Source organism: Phyllostomus hastatus, unplaced genomic scaffold (assembly GCF_019186645.2).
Source record: "Phyllostomus hastatus isolate PE091 unplaced genomic scaffold, TTU_PhHast_1.1 phas_contig_748, whole genome shotgun sequence".
Taxonomy (NCBI): Eukaryota; Metazoa; Chordata; class Mammalia; order Chiroptera; family Phyllostomidae; genus Phyllostomus; species Phyllostomus hastatus.
In genome coordinates this window covers 1-19,597 of record NW_025333952.1, presented here as the reverse complement: position 1 = coordinate 19,597, position 19,597 = coordinate 1, and the positions used below count along the sequence as shown (strand labels likewise).

The following is a 19,597-nucleotide window of genomic DNA, read 5'->3' as shown; positions in this document are numbered from 1 at the left end:
CCGGGTGTCAGAGCAGCAAAGGGGGCTTACCACTCCGGTGTCTTCTCCTAAGCTGGCTCGCCAAAAACTGTCACAGGTGTGCACAGGTAACCAGGTTCTTAGTGATCGAGGACAAAGAATTGAACCGAACACACAAAGTTTATAGCATAAAGAAAGAGGGGAGGTTTATTAAGTGATAGTACATACCACAGGACACGGGAGTGAGCCAGCTCTGAGCAGAGGAAAAAAAAGGGCACGTGGGCTGGGGGGATTCTATTCTTATAGGGGCAGAAGCCCCCCTGCTAGTCTTTGGCGGGCTTTTCCTGCGCAGGTACAAGGAGTTGGATTTTCAAAGCTACTGCGCATGCGTGGTTTCCCATGACTTTCTTGATTGGCTACTGGAGAAGGGAGTCCCAAAATGTTATTTCATTATAATGATATTATAATGAATCAGGGGTAGTGCGCAGGCGCATTCTATGATTCAGAGTTATCCCAGAAAACAGGAACAACCCGTCTTAGGGGGTCTTTGTCATGTATAGATGTTTTCTACCTCAGCCCTGCGGGGCCTCAGGAGCTTCCTTCCTGACTACCTCCTGCCTCAATTGGACAGTCCCCAGGGGAGAGGACACACGTCCCTGTGGGGAGGGTGGCTTGGTGACCACCTCCTGACATGATGCTGATGAGAATACAGACATGTTCCAATGCCGGTTGCAGAAAAAGGAGGCAGGGATCCTGAAAGTCCAAGGGGAGGCTATAGTGACTATTTTAGCACCAAGTCCCCTACAAGGCAGCTCTGTCACACTGTGAAAGAAAGTTGTCATGAATAAATTCAGGTCAGTCTCAGAAGTGTCACATTCTCCAACAGCCTACCACAGGCTCAGAATATCCCATTCTGAGAATCCCCAAAATCCCGATTTGCCCCTCAGTTCCAATACCCCCCACTTCCTACCCTCAGGGTCTCACCCTTAGGAGCTGAGAGAGACACCTCAGAGCCCAGGGAACTGTCGATGCCTGGAGAAGACACAACAGCAGAGTTATGGGGTGGGGGAGCCCCCCTCAGAGACTCCAGCCCACACTCTCCCAAGGGACCCAGCTGTCACCTCCCCAACACCCAGACTTACAGGCAGCTTGAGCGTAGCTCTTCCTGCCTCTGCCTGTGGGAAGAAAACATTCTGTGAGAAGTCAGGGGGAAGGCTGTGTTCTGTGACCCTCAAGGAATCCCATTCTCCTGAGGCACAGGGAAGGTTCCAGAACTGTGACTGAACACCCAGGGTACAATCAGGAATAGTACATGTGTGGGGACTGGTCCAGCCGCTGGTCTGGACATCTCTCCTCAGCAGGGACCTTCCCCTCTGACCTGTGACAGCTGGGAACCAATCCCCATCATTAGAATCATCAGATGTGTCCTTCACTTTCCCATGGGCCTCCCTAAAGAGTCAGTGTTAGGAAACAGGCCCCAGCTCGGCAAGCACCCGTGTGGTGATACAATGCCTATTAAGCAGACAGAGCACACTTCCACCTGGGCTTGACCCCCAGGGGGACAGGAAACTCAGCCCCACCCCTTGCCCACCTGAGTCCTTCCTCCTCCACAGCACAGCTCCAGTGGCCACAGCTCCAAGGAGACCCAGGGCAGCAGCGATGCCCACAATGATGGTGATGGTGGTCTGAGGAGGGGGGTCTGTGAGGGGAAGGTGAGGGGTCAACTTCAGGCCTGAGTCCTGACCCTGCTCAGGGACACCCTGAGGAGAGGCTCTGTGCCCACACCCCCTCCTCACCCCATCTCAGGGTCAGGGGCTCGGGCAGCCCCTGGTGTTGCACATGGCATGTGTATCTCTGCTCCTCTCCAGGGGGCACGACCACAGCTGCCCACTTCTGGAAGGTCCCGTCCCCCGCAGGCCTGGTCTCCACAAGCTCCACATCCTGGGTCAGGTCCTCCTCTTCACGCTGCCAGGTCAGGGTGATGTCCGCAGGGTAGAAGCCCAGGGCCCAGCACCTCAGGGTGACCTCATGGTCAGAGATGGGGTGGCAGGTCACATGTGTCTTTGGAGGGTCTAAGGGGAGGGTGAGATTCTGGATCTTTGCATGGTCGTGGGACACTCCAGCAGTGCTCATGTGACCACTCTGAGAGTGGACAGGACAGTGGAGGTTGGGGGAAGGGAGAGCAACACCCAGACACCAGCCTGGGCAGAGGCACCTGGGATTATCTCCGATTTCTTGGATAATCCCCTAGTCCTTAAAAGGTTCCAGACTCTGAGTGAGAACCTGGGGTAGGAATGTCCAGGTCTCTGAAGGAAGACACAGACTCAGGTGGAGGTCCAGTGACTGAGAAAAGCTGGCGTGAGGCCTCCAGGGGCAGTCTCAGTCTGAGAAGGAGGCAGAGGGTCCTGCTGGGCCAGATGGCTGTGGGGGTGTAAGGGACTTGTTGTGGGTTATTTCAGGAAGAGGGTGGGTCTCTTATTGTCCTTTAGAGCAGGGACACTAACCCGATGGCGATGGACAAGTACTGGTCGTTGGTCTGTTTGGAAGTGGGACGCACAGCAGGAGGTGGGCGGCGGGCTAGCCTAAGTTACCGCGTGAGCTCAGTCTTGTCTCCTAGCCCACCCCTCACCGCGTCCATGAAAAAACTGTCTTCCACGAGACCTGTGCCTGGTTTCAAAACTTTGGGGACCGCTGCTTATAGAGAAAGCTGGGCCCGCGGGTGAGTCACAGAATGAGACCTGGGGGACTCTTCCCCCGAGCAGCGGGGACATTCTGACACTGCCCCATTCCCCTCCTGTCCTTGTAGCTAGCCGCTCCAGCCCTCAGATCCCCTCCTCAGGGAGCCCGGGCACTGGTACCTGCTCGGAGCAGCGTCTCCTTCCCCTTCTCCAGGTACTTGTGGAGCCAGAGCACGCACGTTCTCTTCAGGTAGGCACTCTTGCTCTCCGCATCAGGGATCTGCACCAAGTTGCGCGCGGTGGTCGTGGCCTCGGTGTCTGCCGTGGTCCAGGAGCTCAAGTCCTGGTTGAGGGCGAGGTATTCGGCGCCGTCGTAGGCGAGCTGACTGTATCCGCGGAGGAAGCTTCCGTCTGAGTCCACGACGCAGCCGCTCATTTCCTGGAAGGTGTGCGACACTGACCCCGCCCCATGTCAGCCCCGCGAACAGAGCGACTCCCCGAAACCACCAGTACCGACCCACCCGAGGTGGTTAAACATAAACTGAAAATCAAAGCGGATCAAAGTCGCCCCCGTGCCCCTCTCGGGTTGGGGGCAAGGCGTGTCACGAAGTCTCGGGGGGACGCTGGGACCCGGAGACTTGGGTCGACAGCCTCCGGGCTCGGTGAGGGGGTCGTGCCGGACCCGGGCGCGCGAGGCTCACCGTCCTCGCTCTGGTTGTAGTGGGCGCGCAGCCTGTTCACGTTCTGTTGGCTCATCTGTGCATAGTGCTGGCAAACCCCTGTCTGATCTTTCCAATAGTCCGGCCTCTCCTGCTCCACCCACGGCTGCTCCATCCACGGCACCCGCGGCTCCAGCCTCGGGTTCCGGGCGTCGCTGTCGAACCGCATGATCTCCGTGTCGTCCACGTAGATGACACCTATGTACCGGGACTTCCCGCGGCCCGGTCCGGACACAAAGGTGGTGAAAAGTCTCCTGGTGTGGGAGCCTGGGGGCAGGGAGGACGCGAATTTTGGGTCGGATGTTGGGCAGTTAGGGGCAGGGGGCCTGGGAGACGCAAAAGGGGGCGATGGTTGAGAAGAGAGGGCGGGGGGGCGGGGAGGGGAGGGGCGTGGCCGAGGTGGGAGTGGGGTGGGGGTGGTCTGTGGTATGGGGTCTGGGCATGGGGCGCTGTAGGTGCGCTCTGCTGAGGTCTTGCGCCCCCGTGGGATCCCCTCGCTCCTGCCCCGCAGAGGCGGTTCCCTCCGACCACGCACTCACCCGCCCAGGTCTCGGTCAGGGCTAGCGCCCCCCAGAGCAGCAGGAGCAGCAGGAGCAGCGGTCGGGACTCCATGACCCAGACCCTGAGCGTCTGGGGACTAAGAGTTCCGCTAGTGGGTGAGGACTTCATACCCGGAACCACAGTGACGCCGATTGCTGCTCTGGTGTTCGGACACCCAATGGGAGTGAGAACTGGGGAAGCGTCATGAGTATCCAGGATGTAGGCCTTGACGTGGGTTGTGAGTGAGAAGGGGACTTCCCAAAACCCAGGGTCCACTGACAGGGACCTGGGCTGAGATCCTGAGAGCCAGGCCTGGGGACCCCGTACTCTGCCCCGAACCCTTCTCCTGCACGGAGAACTCTGTCCCGCTGTCTCCCTGAGTCCCGGCCCACGGGCTGTTTTATTCAGCGACTCTCAAACGTTTTGTATTCAGAATTCTATAGTCTTACAAAATAGGGAGGACTCCCCAAATAATTGTGTTTGTGTGCGTCATAACTATCAATATTTACCATACAAGGAATAAAACAGTTTGAAAAATTCATTTAGAATAACATTAATAACCTATGATATGTTAACAGAAATAACTTTTTGGTGAAATGTAACTATTTCTACATAAACAAGGTAAAGGGAGAGTGGATCTGCTTACATCTTACATTTTTGCAAGTCTCAGTGCTTGTCTATATCATTAGCAGTCCGCTGGATTTTCATATTTGCTTTTGCTTTAATCAGTTATTTTGGTTGCAGTATGTGAAGAAATGTACAGCCTTATGCAAATATGTAGGAAGAACATTCTTAATAACTTTTTGAGATAAGAGATATTCATCTTTGATGGTTCACTAAAGCTACACAAGTGGTAGTTTCTGAAAAGCTCTTTGCAAAGTGGAACCTGAAACAAAGCCATAGAGTATTTCCTACTCTGTTACATTACTTTAGTGCTTCTTATATTGATGTAGGATTATTTGAAAGTGATGCATTGTTTCACTAAGTGATAGAGATCTCCCAGGCTGGGTGCATTTAATGACACATCATCAAAAATTACATTTGTTAATGTTACTGCAGACCCCACTGGAAACAGTTGTCAGCTCTGGGAAGCTGTCTGACTGCTGTGGTGAGACACACGTTTGCCAGAATCCTGGTTTTCCTCTGAGAGCTTCCATTCCATGCAAACAACAAGTGCTGTCAGGGGTCAACTGCTCGTTGACATTTCTTGAGGGAGAAGCTCACGCTCATTTGAGAGAGTGTTCGCCAGTTCACCACACCTCAATCATCACAGCTTCTGTGTCTCTCATTCTCTTAAGAGAACTTACTGTTCTGTGAAGAAGAGGCTGACTCAGCCCTCACAGGTCACTTTCCTGGGCTCATGACACTTGGGGATAAATGTAGCAGAAGTGTGTTTGTGCACTTTCCTGGTCATCATAGGAGACATCTTATTTTTCTCCATTGTCATTAAGGACAATTAAGAAATTAACCTATTTGTATAATGAATTCAAAATATGTTCATCTTCTGTTTACATATTTTTTATTGTTCAATGACAGTTGATGTACAGTATTGGTTTTGGGTGTACAACTCTGTGATTAGACATTTATATATCTTACAAAGTCATCTCCCAATAAGTCTAATACCCATCAGACACCATACATAGTTATTAAAATATTATGGACTATATTCCCTATGCTGTACTTTACTTCCCCATGACTGTTCTGTAACCACCAATTTGTACTTGTTAATCCCTTCACCTTTTTCACCCAGTCCCTGTAACTCCCTTCCCCTCTGGCAGCCTTCAGTCTGTTCCCTGTATCTATGAGTCTGTTTCTGTTCTGCTTGTTCATTTACTTTCTTCTTTATATTCTACAGATAGATGCAATCATCTCACATTTTCCTTTCTCTGTCTGACTCATTTCACTCAGCACAATACCCTTAATCGGCATTGTTGCCAATGGCAAAGACTTCATTCTTTTTTTTTTTTTTATGGCTGAGGCATATTCTGCTGGGTATGTGTACCACCTTCTCTTCACCCATTAATCTACTGATGGACACTTAGGTTGCCTCCATAGCTTCACTTTTGTAAATAGTGCTGAAACGAACATGTGGATGTGGATGTGTTTTCCAGGTAGTAATTTGAATTTCTTCAGATCAATACCCAGAAGTGGAATTGCTTGGTCCTTCTTTGTCTCCTGTTATATATAACCTTTGATTTAAAGTTTGTGGGGTCTGGTATAAGCATTGCTACCCCAGCTTTTGTTTGTTTGTTTGTTTGTTTCCATCTTCATGAAATAGTTTCCAATCCCTGAGCTTTCAGTCTGTGTATGTCTTTTGATCTGAATTGAGTCTCTTGTAGACAGCATAGATAAGGGTCTTATTTTCTTATGCATTCAGCCACCATATGTCTTTTGACTCGAGAAATTAACTAATTTGCATTTAAAGTAATTTTTGAAAAATTAATTTGTTGTTCAAGTACCATTGTTTGCATTTGCCCCCCACTACCGCCCACCAGCCATCCCCACCTACCTCCCCTGCTTCCACCCCCCCTTTGGTTTTGTCCATGTGTCCTGCATGTAGAGTAATTTTTGATAGATATGTATTTATAGTCATTTTATTGTTCATATTTTTTATTTTTGTTCTTCTTAGAGAACCCCTTTAACATTTTTGTAATGCTGATTTGGTGGCGTTAACCCACGAAAGCATTTGTTTGTCTGGGAAGTTCTTTATTTGTCCTTTGATTAAAAAGTATACCTTTGCTGAGTAATCTTGTTTGTAGGTCCTTGCTTTTCATCACTTTGAATATCTCTTGCCAATCTCTTTTGACCTGAAAAGTTTCTGTTGAGAAATCTGCTGACAGCCTTCTGAGAGCTCCCTTGTAGGTAACTAACTGCTTTTATGTTGGTGCCCTTAAAATTATTTGTCTTTAACCTTTGACATTTTAATTATGATGTGTCTTCTGTGGGTCTTTTTGAATTCACCTTGTTTGGGACTCTGTACTCTCTGGACTTACATGTCGACTCCCATCACCATGTCTGGGATGTTTTCCATGGTGTGCGTTCTCCCTCGATGTTGTGATGAACAAATCCAGCTAAGTGGTGGGTCCTAGAGCACAGGGTCAGAATCTGAATCTTAGATTGTGGTCTGAGGGTGATCTTTCAGGGGTTTTATAAGTGTAGGGATTTTAAAGTAACTTGTTCTTTGAAAACATTATTCATGCACGTACAAGAGATCTCAAAAGACTCTCAAGAGTTCACAAAATTGAATAAGTCACATTGTCCCCTTGCCCTCTCAGTCATCTAAGTCCTCTACCTGAGTACTTTTGATTTCTCTCCCAAGGAAGATATGTCTGTGCATTAATGTTGGTGTTATGGCTGTAAAATGAGCTCAGGATACAGAGTGGGAGAAAATGTTTGCAAATCACTTCCAGGGGTGTCTAACCTCTTGGCATCTCTGAGCCACACTGGATGAAGAAGAGTTTTCTTGGGCCACACATTAAATACATTGAAACACGTATTCACCAAAAAAGCCTCATAATGTTTTAAGTAAAGTTAGAATTTTGTTTTGGGCCACATTCACAGGCATCCCTGTGGCCTGTGCGCTGCAGGTTGGACACCATTAGACTCCCCTGTAAGAATTGTTAAACTCAACAAGAAGAAAAAAATAAATAAAAATCTATCAAATTGTAAAGAGCCACCTCACCAAAGTTATACCAGCCCTGGACGGGTGGTTCAGTTGGTTGGAGCATTGTCCCATGCACCAAAAGGTTGTGGTTTGATCTTGGGTCAGGGCAAGTGTAAGGGACAACTGATTGATGTCTCTCTCTCTCTCTCTCTGTCTGATTCTCTCTCTCAAATCAATAAACAGCCTCAGGGGAGGATTAAAAAAGAAAACAGCTTGCTGTAGAACCATTTGCTTTGTTTCAGCCACAACGGCCTTCAACACCTCGAACAATACTGGCACCCAGTGAAGGATTAGTGAATAGTGTAATTGAGAATATTATAGACACTGACATCCACAGATTAGATTGTCAAGAGTCACTTTCAACAGTTCATGACCCCAGGAGCTCTAGAATCCCTGAGCATCTGCAGTGAGGGGTGAAGAGCAGGAGAACAAGAAGCCAAGTAGGGGTGGTCTGCATTCACCAGAGATGAGCACAATGACTTTAAAGTGAACATACAAATCAGCACATAGGAAGTGACACAGGTGTCCAACAGCATCAGGATGGTGTGGGTGGCTCTGGTCTCTGGAGGGCACTGGTGGGGGCTGTGCTGTGGGGTGTTAGTGTGCTGCAGCCTCTGGTGGTGTCTGTGCAGGAGAAGCACCATGTAGACGCTGCACCACACCATGAGGACAAAGAACGTGACATCAGAACATGACTACAAGATGGCAGCCTCAGGCAGGTCTAGAGACTGGGGACAATGATGGCCATTACTGAGATGGCCCTCTGGAGCAGCCAGCAGGAGGTAGAAAAAGTGTCCCATGTTCCTTGGGGAGAATCTGAGCTGAAACTCCCATTGTCATTGGGGTGCAGGGACACTCTGCAGCAGGAGCTCCAATCACAGCATTTCCCACTGGGCCCTTGCCTTCAGCTTCTTCTTCTTCTGTCCCCAGGCCCCTCACAGTGGTCATCCTGTGTGACCCCTGGCTGGTCTTCCTATGCATTCAAGTTCCACAGGGCTTGCTGTTCCCAGCCTGAGGTGCGTTGAGTCTGGAAAATACCTCCACTTGAAGCCACTGTGTCCTTGCTCAGGGTCTGGGGTCTCCCTCTGACCATGTGACCTAAAGGACACTGTAATACCTCTCTATCACTCATAGAGCTCATACTGGAGTCTCTCATTGGACTAGCCTGTCCCATGTTCTGGATGATGACTGTGGAAAGAAGCCTTCCTGGCTGCATACACACTGGGATTAGGGCAAAGCAATGATGTGGAAATACAGGGAGATAACATTAAAACTGACCACTGCAATATTCGATTGACAGTAAGAAATCTCAGTTGATAATCACATCTTAGAATCCAGCTCCACCCACCAGCACACTGGTCCGAAGGCTTCCTTCTGAGACACCACGGGGGGCAAGGGGCACAGTCCACTATTTCTCCCTGTCCTTCTGCAGTGGCTTGCGCACTGGACACCTGGACCTGTCACTTTATGTACAGGGGTCGTTCAAGCTGAGACAGGCAGGTGGGACATCTAGGGCTTCAATGCAGTATCCAGCTGTAGCCCCTCTCAGGGAAATAAAAATGCTCTGCACCTGACCTCTGGTCTCCTTCCGTCCCCCACATGTGACCCCCTCTCCTCTCTTCTTCCCCTGCCACTTCCTTCCCCTCTGGTGACCACCACAGCGCTGGCTGTGACTGTGAGTTCCTTTTTGTTTGCTCTGTCAATTTGTTTGTTTTTTTGGTTTTATGCTCCACATATGAGTGCAATCATATGATTTTTATTTTTTCCTGTCTGACTTATTCCCCTCAGCGTGATACCCTCAAGGTCCATCCATGCCGTCAAAAATGGCAAGATTTCATTCTCTTTTCTGCCTCGTAGTGTTCCACGGTGTGAATGCAGCACAGCTTGTTTATCCACTCACCCACTGATGGGCACCTGGGCTGCTTCCAGAGCTTGGCTGCTATAAATCACGCTGCGATGGACAGAGAGGTGAGTATATTCTTTGAAGTAAGTGTTTGGATTTCTTCAGGTAAATACCCAGAAGTAGGATCGCTGGGTCCACAGGCAGTTCCATACTTATTATTTTGAGGGAACTCCACACTGTTTTCCAGGGGGCTGCACCAGTCTGCATTCACACCAACAGTGCGAGAGGGTTCCCTTTACCCACATCCTGGCCAGGACTGGTCTGTTGCTTTATTGAGGGTAGATTTTCCAGCAGACAGGAACTGATACCTCATTGTGGTTTTAGTTTGCATGTCTCTTAGAGACACATTGAGCACTTTTTCAGGACTATTAGCCATCTGTAAGCCATCTGTAAGTCCTCTATTAGCCGTCTGTAAGTGTCTGTTCTGGTCCTCTGCCCATTGCTTTTCAATCCTCACCTGAGGACATGTTTGCTGATTTTAGAGAGATAGAAGAAGGGAGAAAGTGAGAGAGAGAGAGAGAAAGGGAGACATGGACATGAGAGAAATACATGAATCTGTTGCCTCTCATCCAAGCCCCCAGGAGGATAGAACCCTCAGCCCTTTGGTGGACTGGAGGAGGGTCCAACCCACTGAGCCTCTGGGCCAGGGCTGCCCATTTTAAAGGGAGATTGTTTCATCTGCCCCTCACTGTGCACGTCTGTGTGTCTTTGGATGTGAGTTGGGTCTCCTACAAGCAGTGTAATTGGGTTCTACTCTAATATATTCATCTTCTCTGTGCCTTTTGGTTGGTGAGTTCAGCCCATGTCCATTCAGGTGATTATTGACCTATAAGGACCCTTTCCACTCATTTTACCTTTGGTTTCTCATCACATTGTGTCTCCAGTGTTTACTTTCCCCAAGTTCCCCGTCTGTCAGTTCATTGTAGCGGTTCTCTGTGCCTCCTGTCCCTATGGCCACCAGCCCCCCTGTACTACCTGGGCGTCCTTGCACCTGTTCAAGTTTGTAGCCACTCCATGGCCTGAAGGTCACCTCTACCCTTTCTCCCTCTGCCGGCTGGCGGGGGCGTTACAGCCAGATTGGGCTGGGGACCAAGGGGAGTTTCCCTAGGATGACCTCCCCCTTGGGTCTCCCTGATGGAGTCCTGTGGGGAGCGTCCCAGTGTGTGATTGTCCCTTTAAGAGGGGTCCTCACTCCACCACGATGCTGATGTCCCACCCTGTGTCCGCCGGGCACATCAGCCCATGCGCTGCACCTGAAGCCCCGTCCAACCCTCCCCCTCAAGAATCTGCCAGTTTTACTCCAAGGACAACCTGTCTGGTGGTAGCTAAGCAACACAACCCTGCTGTGATGAAGGGGAAGGAACCAGGGGCAAAGGCCCAGGGGGGACTGTGGCAGAGCCCTCCTCGTGGCACCTGAGACACTTTCTCCTTGACTGTTCAGTTCTCATCACTCGAAGCTAGAAGCTAATGAAGCCTCACTAACTCCAAACATTATAAATGAACATAAAGATTCTTTTTTGAGCCAGTGAACCTCCTGTATCCAGCTGTTCCTGAAGTCCTCCTGCTTTCCTCTAGGGTCTGGCAACATTCTGTGTGCACTTGAAACTAATGTGTTTTTCTGTTGCTGAGAGAAATGGCACACACACACATCTCCTGTTGTTGAGAGAGAGAAACATCAGTCAGGTTGCCTTCCTTATGTTCCTTAGGCACAAGTCCTAACTGGGAATCGAACCTGTGGTATTTTGGTACATGGGCGGACAGTCCAATCAACCCAGCCACCCTGGCCAGGGCACATCCCTGTTTGAACTGTTTCTGTAGGTCTGGTTTCTGATTGCAGAGGAAATCATTCAGTCTGTTGGCTCACATTTTTATTTTTATTTTGTCTACAACCTCCCTGATACATTAAGTGGACCTTTTAGAAAATGAAAAGGAAAACATTTGACAATTGATGTGAATGCTCAAAAGGTATTTATTGGACAATTATACTGGAAGCCCCCCCCAAAAAAACAACCATAACAGGACTTAATATGGGAAGTGACAGTTCCCCATAATTTGTGTTTGGGATTCACAGCTGTCCCATGTTTTTCAGGGCGCTGGGTCACCGGCAGAGGGGCTGGTGTCCATGGCTGTGCACACGCAGGGAGCGTCTGTACCTGCTGTGCTCAGAGTCCCATGGCCTTGCCCAGCTGCACTGGCCATGCTGGGACTGAACCCAGGACAGAGGGTCATGAAGCTCCCGTCATCCTTCGCTGGAATTCCGGGAGCGAAAAACGGACGGAGGGGCTCTTCCACAGAAATCAGGGGGAACGTAAAAATGTGGGAGCCATCGCTCACGTCATAAAAGGAAATGGTCCCCACTTCAAAGTCTAGGAAAATGCCAATGTGGTGTAAGGAGGAAATGACCATGAGCTCTGTCACCGGCCTGGTGCTAGCCTGGAAGGTGTCCTTCTCCCTGCAGCTCACAATCCAGAAGCCACGTTCTGAAGAGAGGACGACCTTCTCCTGCCGAGGAACAGACTCCTTGCAGACGCCCAGGTTCCACTCTGTGCTGGTGCCCACGTCCACCTCCCAGTAGTGCCGGCCGGACGTGAGCCGCGGGGAGCCCAGCACACAGAGGGAGGCGCTGAACCTCTCAGGGCAGGCCCTGCGCTTCTGTTCCTCGTACACGCAGCGGACTCGCCGCAGGTCCTCGGAGATGTAGAGATGGTTGTTGGCTGTGTCCACATCCAAGGTCACGTCCACTGTGGAAAGAGAAATAATCTGTCAGCTCTGTCCCCACCCCTCGGGGCCACCTCAGGAACCCACGTGACTCATTCACTATCTCATCTTTAACTCCACACCTTGTGTTTTCCTGGGGGAACTTCCCGGGTCCCCGATTATATCAGATTTCATGGACACAAGGAACGGTCATCATTGGAACTGGCCCTTGGTCGTGACAGGTGTTCTCTCTACATTATTCTCTTTGCTTAGTTGATTAAGGAGGTTTCTTCCCTTTAGTGTGGACTCCGCATGGAAAAAGAGACCATGACTGCTGCATGTTTTCAAAATTAGCATACAAATTATCACAGACTCTGTCCACACATACACCTGAACTAGGCATTTCAAAGGACGGAGAATATTGTACTTACTGCAGAGTAAAATTGACATGAAAGCTTTCTGTTTCCTCTCTCTCTCTCTAAATTATATTAGTTATATATGCACACATATAATATTTTTATATGTAAATATATAAGTATATAAATCTGTATGTATATTTGTAAATATATGTGTATATATGTATTTTTTTCTAAGAGTCCTGACCTTGGGACACATGGACACCTTAGCAGGAACCGGGACTGCAGCTCAATGGGGCAGTGCCTGGAGGGGCCCTAACTTGGAGCACTGGACTGTGAGCTGCAGCCCAGCCTTCCTCCGACTCTGATTGGGGCACAGAGTTCCGCATCTAAGGTGACCCCTGGATGGGGTTGGCCCCGCTTTAGAAAGAAACCTTCTGGAATAGTGATTCCTCGACCCCAGTTTCCGTTTCTGTTATCTCTTTTTTTTCCTTTTTTATTTTAATTTTTATTTTTTTAATCCTTCCCTGAGGATATGTTTTTAGTGATTTTGCACAGGGAGGAAAGGAGGTGTTGGGAAGGAGAGGGACATTCATCGCTTGCCTCACTCATGAGCCCCCTAGCTGGAATCGAACCTGTAACCTTGTGGTGGACAGGAATCTCTTCAACCAACTGAGCCACCTCCAGGGCCCTTTAATTTTTAAAACAATTTTTTAAGTTTCAGTTACAGTTGATGTAGAATACAAAATAATATTGAATGCAACTAGAGTTGAAAACATTAAAAAATCATTGATGTTTGCCAGATGGGAGGGGTTTGGGGCATGAGGTAAAACAGGGGAAGGGATTGGGAAGTACAGATGGGCAGTGACAGAACAGGCCCAGGGTGGTAGTGGGAAGCACAGGGAATACAGTCAGTAATACTGGGGTGATGTGCATGGTGCCAGGTGGGGACTAGGTGATCAAGGCGAATCACTTCTGGAGGTATATGAATATCTAATTACTATGCTGTATTTTTAAACTACTGTAATGTTGTGTGGCAACTGTAATTCAATCATCAACCTCAAACATATTTAAAAACTGAAAATGGTTTACAAACACATTAAAAAACAGTTAAGAATCAGGAAGAATGGATTTTAGGGATACAGGCTATGGGACACCCAACCTCAGATTTCTACTAGATCTATCAAATTTCTGCTCCATCAATGTCCAGTTCCAAGTGACCACCAGCTACCTGTGTGGCTACCGAAAATACTGGACAGTACAGGTCAAGTGCATGACTATGTACTTTTTCTTTTCTTTTTTAAAGTTTTCTTTTTGTTTGTTTTTAGAGAGAGGAGAAGGAATGGAGAAAGAGAGGGAGAGAAACATCAATGTGTGGTTGCCTCTCAAGGGCCGCCTACTGGGAACCTGGCCCACACCCCAGGAATGTGCCCTGACTGGGAATAGAATTGGCAACCCTTTGGTTCCTAAGGCTGGCACTCAGTCCACTGAGTTACACCAGCCAGGGCTAAATCTTATATTTTCTTGAATACCGACAGATGTCTCTGACCTGTGGGGCTTGGTTGAGAGACCTTCTGCCAAGCAACAGGATGCTGGTTTTATTCCTGGTCAGGACATGGGGGCGATTGTGGATTGGGTTCTGGGTCGGGGCCCTTACCAGAGGCAATCCATCCATGTTTCTCTCTTGTATCAGTGTTTCTGACCATCTTTCACTTCCTTTCCCCCTCTCTTCAAATAAATAAATAAAATCTTAAAAAAAACAAACAAACAAAACCTACAGATGGTTTTATTGCAGACTTCCAGGTTGGCACATTGAGAAAGAACGAGCATTTCAGGTGCCAGAACCCAGGTAAAGCACCTTGACTGGAGGGTTTTGACAAGTGGCTGTTTCCCATGGGGTGGGGGCTGGTGGCCCCAGACCTCACCTTGGAACCTGCGCATCCTCGGGTTCATCCTCAGGATGGCTCTCAGCTGGGGCTCCAGTGCCCTGACCTCTGACACCAGCCTGGCCAGCTGGTGTTTGGGCCTGATGTCACTCTTCTGAGAAACCTCAGGGCAGGTGAAGCACACAATCCCGTGTTCCCCGGGGCCCCTCGGCAGTGAGTCGACACACTTGAGGCAGCAGATGAACCCACATTTCAGGCTCACGGGGTCTTCCAGGTAGGACAGGCAAATGTAGCAACTGCTTATGTCTTTAAAATGTTTGGCCATGATCGCTGTCTGGGGGAAGGGACAGGCGGTTAGAACATGGCGAGTGACAAGGACTGATGGGTCCTGGGACTCCACCCTGTTTCTGTGAATAGCGACCTGTACTTCCTGCTCCCAGGCAATCAAGATGCAATACAAGTACAAACATCAATAGCTCATGGCCCAGAAGTTCTGATTTTGAAATGCTAGTTAGCATGAAGTCAAGCTTCATCCTGGAGGTATAAGTTAGGGGGTGAGATGGTCTCTACTCTACTTGTGAAATTTTTTTTTCAATCCCCAGCTAAGGTCAGGTTTTTATTGGTTTTAGAGACAGAGAGGAAGTGGAAGGAGGGAGGGAGGGAGAGATGGAGAGAGAGAGAGAGAGAGAGAGAGAGAGAGAGAGAGAGAGATTGGTTGCTTCTTGTAATGATTCTGAGTGGAGCTCAACCATCAACTCTCAGTTATACGGGATGATGATCAAGCCAACTGAGCCACCTGGCCAGTGCTACCTGTATGTCTTATGTCACATCCTCTAGTCTGGAGTGGCTATTGAGCCAGTGGGATGGGTCTTATCCACCTTGAAAAGTGTTGAGCATAAGATATACCCTCGAATTTTAAGACATCACAGGACAGGAGAACATAAGCCACCTCCCAAAGAACTTCTGAAATTGATGAGATGTTGAATCACTGCCTTCTGCCAGTGATAATGAAAGGTTTGTTTTTTTTTCTTTTGTTTTGTTTATTACTTGGTATATGTGTCTTGTAGAAAATGAGGTTAGCCCTGGCTAGGGAACTCACTTGGTTAGAGCATTGTCCTGATACCCCAAGGTTCAGGTTCAGTCTCAGATCAGGCCTCAGGGAAGAAACAAGCAGTGAATTCATCAATGAGATCATAACAAATTCATGCTTCTCTGTCCCTCACATCAGTAAGTTAAACAAAACAAAACAAAACAAAACCCCCTCATTTACGATGATGTCTCTGTGTGACTTTATATGTCCAGTGGACGGTGCTGGCTGAGACCCAGAAATCCTACAATTGCTCCACCTGAGTGTGGCTGAGACCCACAGCAGAACCTGAGAGGCAGAGTAAGTTAGTGGCTGACACTCCACTCACCACTTGTCAGGGTCCACCCATCTCGGATCTGACTCAGCATAAAAATGACCATGTCATTTCTGCCACCTGGTGTTATACATCTAAGTTCTGCCCACTGCTCCCATCAAAGGCATTCATCCCTAGATGTCCCCTCCCATGCCTGGGACTGAGCTGGCCTCAGTCAGCACTTGCTGAACCTTTTGTAGAAACAGGAAAATCAAAACCATGGACTCACCTCTGGTGCACTAGGTCCTCTTCTGGTCTCCAGCTGCTTCCTCTGCTGGCTCAGCTCTGGAGTGAGGTCGACCAGCAAGCACCTTTTATCAGGCTGGGCCCTCCTCCCACCTCACCCACTTTCTGTTTGTCCCACTCAATCCAATCAGGTTTCCACCCAGGTAATGAGATTTTCTCACCCCACAGAGAGAACTTACCAGGAACAAAGGACATAGTTGTGTATGAAAGTTATTTTTAAATGAATGTGAACAAAATACTGCCATGTAATCATTGTAGATTAGATCCTGAATATCATTTCTGGTCCCATCTTGGGAAATGAATATCAAAAATGAGAACATTTTCTCACTCAATCCTAAAATGGGATCCTTTGGAATGTTGGTGACTGATCTGCCTAAAAATGTTTGGGATCACTGGATTGGGGATTGTAGTTGCATCATATGAGAAACACCAGGCCTCACACTACCTTGTTTTTTTTAAATTTTTTCATTTTTTTAACTATTTTTATTGTTGACATTATTACCAGTGTCCCATTTCTCCCTTTTGCTCACTTTGCCCCTGGCCTCACCTCCCTGCCCTCTGGGCATCAGCAGGCAGTTATCCCAGTCTTTGGGCTAATCTCTTTACCTTGTTCCATCTCCTCCCCTCCTGCCCTCTTCCAGCTGTCAGTCTGTTCCGTTTGTCCATGCCTCTGTCTATTTCAGGTGTGTCAAACTCATTTCACCGGGGGCCACCTCAGCATTGTGGTTTCCTACAAAGAGCCAATAACATTTTTAGGACTGTACAGATGTAACTACTCCTTAACTAGGGGCAAGGACCTCAGTGCTGCTGCCAGGTAGAAACAAGGCGTCGGGCCACATAAAAGAAGGTGGAGCGCTGGATTTGGCCCCAGAGCCTTGTGTTTGCCGCCCGTGGTCTATTTTGTTTATTAGATTCAACAGATAAGTGAGATTAGATGGGGTTTGTAGCCCCGAACTGGCCTTTAAACCTCTTTTGTGCCCTGACTGGTGAGGCTGTTTTGGTTTCGTGTCATCCCGCAAAGCAAAAGGATGCTGGTTGGATCCCTGGTCACAGAGAGAGGCAACTGATGGACGTGTCTCTCTCTCACATTGATGTTTCTCTCCCTTTCTTTCTCCCTTCTCCTCTCTCTGAAAAATAAAAACAGAAACAGATACGTCTCCTCTTTAGTTATGTATGTAGTATTTTAAGAATATTATGTTTATTTTATTTTGTTAATTTTTTAAAATATATTTTATTCATTATGCTATTAGAGTTTTCCCATTTTTCCTCCCCTTTATTCCCCTCCACCCTGTATCTGCCCCACTATCATTCCCCTACCTTAGTTCATGTCCATGGGTCATAAATACAAATTCTTTGGCTTCTCCATTTCCGGTACTATTCTTAACCTCCCCCTGTCTTATTTTGTACCTACCATTTATGCTTATTCCCTGTGCCTTTTCCCCCATTCTCCCCCAATCCCCTCCCCACCGATAAACCTTCATGTCATCTCCATTTCTGTCATTCTGTTCCTGTTCTAGTTGTTTGCTTTGTTTGTTTTTGTTTTAAGTTCAATTATTGATAGTTGTGAATTTCTTATCATTTTACTGTTCATATTTTTGATCATCTACTTTTTCTTCAACTAGTCCCTTTAACATTTCATATAATAAGGGCTTGGTGATGATGAACTCCTTTAACTTGAGCTTATCTGGGAAGCACTTTATCTGCCCTTCCATTCCAAATGATAGCTTTGCTGGATAGATCAATCTTGGATTTAGGTCCTTGCCTTTTGTGACTTCCAATACTTCTTTCCAGCCCCTCCTTGTCTGCAAGGTTTTTTTCTGGAGTGATCAGCTGATAGTCTTATGGGAACTCTTTTGTAGGTAACAGTCTGCTTTCTCTAGTGGTATTTAAGCCGATCTCCTTATCTTTAATCTGGGTAATGTAATTATGCTGTGCCTTGGTCAGGGCTTCTTTGAGTCCTGTGTCTTTGAGACTCTCTGAGCTTCCTGGACTTCCTGAAAGTCCATCTCCTTTGCCAGATTAGGGAAGTCGTCCTTCATTATGTTTTTAAATAAGTTTTAAATTTCTTTCTCTTCCTTTTCTCCTTCTGGCGCCATTATTCGTTGAATGTTGGGACGGTTAAAGTTGTCCCAGAGGTTCCTAAGCCTGTCCTTATTTTTTGAATTCTTGTTTCTTTATTCTGCTTCATGGTTGAATGTTTATGTCTTCCTTTTGCTGCAAATGGTTGATTTCATTCCTTATTTTCTTCTCTTCATTATTGGTTCCCTGTACACCTTCTTTTATTTCACCTTTCATAACCTTCAGTTCTTCCTCTATTTTGCAACCATACTCAATCATTTCTGTGAGCATCCTGATTATCAGTGCTTTGAACTGTGCCTCTGATAGGTTGGCTATGTCTTCACTGCTTAGTTCTATTTTCGGAGTTTGATCTTTTCGTTCCTTTGGGCCATATATTTTCATCTGGGCTCACTTGTTACATAGTAAAGGGTGGAGCCTTGGGTACTTGCTAGGGCGGGGAACCCCGTCACTGTGTTGTGGCCCTGCATGTGGGGGAGGGGTTCGAGAGAGAACAGTGCCGTTTGCTCAGCCCTCACCCCACGTTCAGTCACTTCCCCCACTTCCCATAAGCAAATTGGACCCTTCTGGTGCTGATTCCTAGGTAGGGTGGTTGTGTACATCCTGGGACCCCGTAGGTCTCCCCTGCAAACTCTCCTGTGAGGCTGGGAGTTTCTCCCACCATTACCACAACCCTCACAGGCTTTTAGTCAAAGGTTTTGAGTCTCTATTTCCCCACACTGGAATCCTGGGTTGCTTGGTCTGTCTCGCACCCCAGTCATTCCTCCTGCTGTATCTACGTGCAAATGTGGGACTCCTGCTCCTCCAGTCCCTGCCCCACAGTCTGCTTGTGGCTGTCTCTCCCACTCAAGTCCTTCAGCCCCCGCCTTGCAGTGAGTCCTCTCTGCCAGGCTGCCCATCTCTGCCCCTCACTAAGGTCTGGATGGATATTTCCTCTTTAACTTCTTGGTTGTTGGAATTCCATACAGTTCGATTTTCTCACAGTTCTGGTTATTTTTTGTTTTTAAATTTGTTGTTTTCCTTCTTTTGGTTGTGGGAGGAGGCAAACTATATCTACCTATGCCTCCATCTTGGCCAGATGACTCTTTTCTGCATTAGCTGATTCTTTTTTTAGACTTTTTTAAAAACTGATTTCAGAGAAAGGCAGAGGGAGGGAGAGAAAGAGAGAGAAAGAGAGATTAGTTGTTCCACTCATTTACATTCATTGGATGATTCTTGTACGTGCCCTGACCTGGGATGAAATCCACAACCTTGGCGTATGGGGACGACAGTCTGAACAATTGAACTTCCCAGCAAGGGCCTAAAGCATTTTTTAATAAAGGGATCCTGGTGTCTTTTTCTTTTCTTTTTTTACAATGGTCACACAATATTATAGGAGTGTTAGGTGTGTAGCAGTGATTCGATATTTATATAATTTACCAAAGTGATCCCCTCATTAGGTCTAATTGTCACCTGGCACCATGCAGAGCTATTA

General features: G+C 47.8%; 2 protein-coding genes across 2 annotated transcripts; both read right to left on the bottom strand.

Annotated features, from left to right (window-relative positions):
- Positions 1–457: 457 nt before the first annotated feature.
- Positions 458–4,024, bottom strand: LOC123825918 (patr class I histocompatibility antigen, A-2 alpha chain-like). The gene is made up of 8 exons (XM_045849561.1): positions 3,895–4,024; positions 3,338–3,622; positions 2,817–3,092; positions 1,755–2,030; positions 1,550–1,657; positions 1,101–1,133; positions 943–990; positions 458–780 (listed from the first exon to the last, which is right to left on the bottom strand). The coding sequence occupies exons 1-8, from the start codon at positions 4,022–4,024 to the stop codon at positions 776–778; spliced, it is 1,161 nt and encodes a 386-aa protein (XP_045705517.1). The 3' UTR covers positions 458–775.
- Positions 4,025–11,547: 7,523 nt separating this feature from the next.
- LOC123825917 (ret finger protein-like 4A) lies at positions 11,548–16,065 on the bottom strand. The gene is made up of 3 exons (XM_045849560.1): positions 16,031–16,065; positions 14,441–14,735; positions 11,548–12,203 (listed from the first exon to the last, which is right to left on the bottom strand). Exons 2-3 carry the CDS (start codon positions 14,724–14,726, stop codon positions 11,548–11,550), a joined length of 942 nt encoding a protein of 313 aa, XP_045705516.1. The 5' UTR covers positions 14,727–14,735; positions 16,031–16,065.
- Positions 16,066–19,597: the final 3,532 nt, after the last annotated feature.